Source organism: Galeopterus variegatus, unplaced genomic scaffold (genome assembly GCF_000696425.1).
Source record: "Galeopterus variegatus unplaced genomic scaffold, G_variegatus-3.0.2 Scaffold11091, whole genome shotgun sequence".
In the NCBI taxonomy this organism is placed as follows: domain Eukaryota; kingdom Metazoa; phylum Chordata; class Mammalia; order Dermoptera; family Cynocephalidae; genus Galeopterus; species Galeopterus variegatus.
The window spans coordinates 32902-34088 of NW_007737202.1; the positions used below are offsets into that span (position 1 = coordinate 32902).

Below are 1187 nucleotides of genomic sequence, written 5' to 3' on the forward strand. Positions count from 1 at the left end.
TATAATAGTAATTGGGTTTTCAGAGTCCTTGTTTAATGTTATAATGGTTGGAAATATCACGATACTGATTTATCTAGTCCGTTGAGTTATTGAAAGATGCAAGAATTGACATGTAAGTTTTATGTCTTAAAATATTTATGTAGGCATTTCTTTAAGGAGAAATTTTCTATTCTAGACCTGTTTTCTAAAGCATGTCTTTTACCTTTCTTCAATAAGGCATACTTTCTGGGCATTAGAAATTGAATCTAAAGGCTAAGGTGTGTATATATGTATAGTTGGACAAGTTTCCACTTGTGTGTTTAAGAAATTTTGTAAAGCAGAGCCATGGCTTATCTTTAGAGCTAGTTTCTATGCAACGTGCATTCCAGTGCCTGATATAGTGCCTGGCACCTAGTAGGTACTCAATAAATATTTGATAAGTGAATGAGTATATGGAAATATATAAGCTATATATATATGTACACATATATTCTCCTTTTTAATAGGCTACAGGAGATCCTTACTACCTTGAAGTAGGGAAAACACTTATTGAAAATTTAAATAAATATGCTAGAGTGCCTTGTGGATTTGCTGCCATGAAGGATGTGCGTACTGGAAGTCATGAGGACAGGTAAAACAATTGCTAATATCCCCTTTCCTCAGAGTAACTCTGGAACAACACAAAATACTACTAGTTAGAATTCAGATAAGTTTAATGCTTTTTCAAGGGGTATTTGAGTATGCAAACCTTAGTTCATTGTATTTATTTTTTAAAACTCTCTTGACTAGATTAATTTTAAATTGTTTGAAAATTATGCATTTTTATCATAGTGCCTGGCATACAGTAGGTGCTCAAATGAATTTTTAAATAGGTGAACACATGATTGTCAAATATCAGAATTTAGGAATTTTTTTTCCCCTTTGCTAGTAGTTTTTTAATATTATGTAGGACATTCGAAATTATCCAGATCATGATGATGAATGATCTGGCTTATGATTCGTGTTCAGTCAAGAGTTCCTCAAGAGCAGTATCATGTGTGTACTCTTATTCTGTTTCTGATTTGGAGGGGTGGGGAAGACCAGTGGCAGTTTCTGTTTCACTGGGTGCGAGAGATGTGGACAGTATGAAGTACTCAAGCTATAAAAAGCATGCTTTGGTCCATGTGATGTTCCCTAACATTCCAGTTATTCTAAGAGCATTTATCTGG

The 1187-nt window shown here is 33.9% G+C and overlaps 1 protein-coding gene across 1 annotated transcript in view; it reads left to right on the plus strand.

The window, feature by feature from the left end:
• EDEM3 (ER degradation enhancer, mannosidase alpha-like 3) overlaps positions 1–1187 on the plus strand; it is a gene marked incomplete at both ends in the record, with an annotated part of 32856 nt that overhangs the window by 19292 nt on the left and 12377 nt on the right. Inside the window, one exon of the mRNA XM_008594582.1 lies at positions 486–610. Coding sequence (XP_008592804.1) covers positions 486–610 — 125 coding nt within the window. The remainder of the gene's footprint in view (positions 1–485; positions 611–1187) is intronic.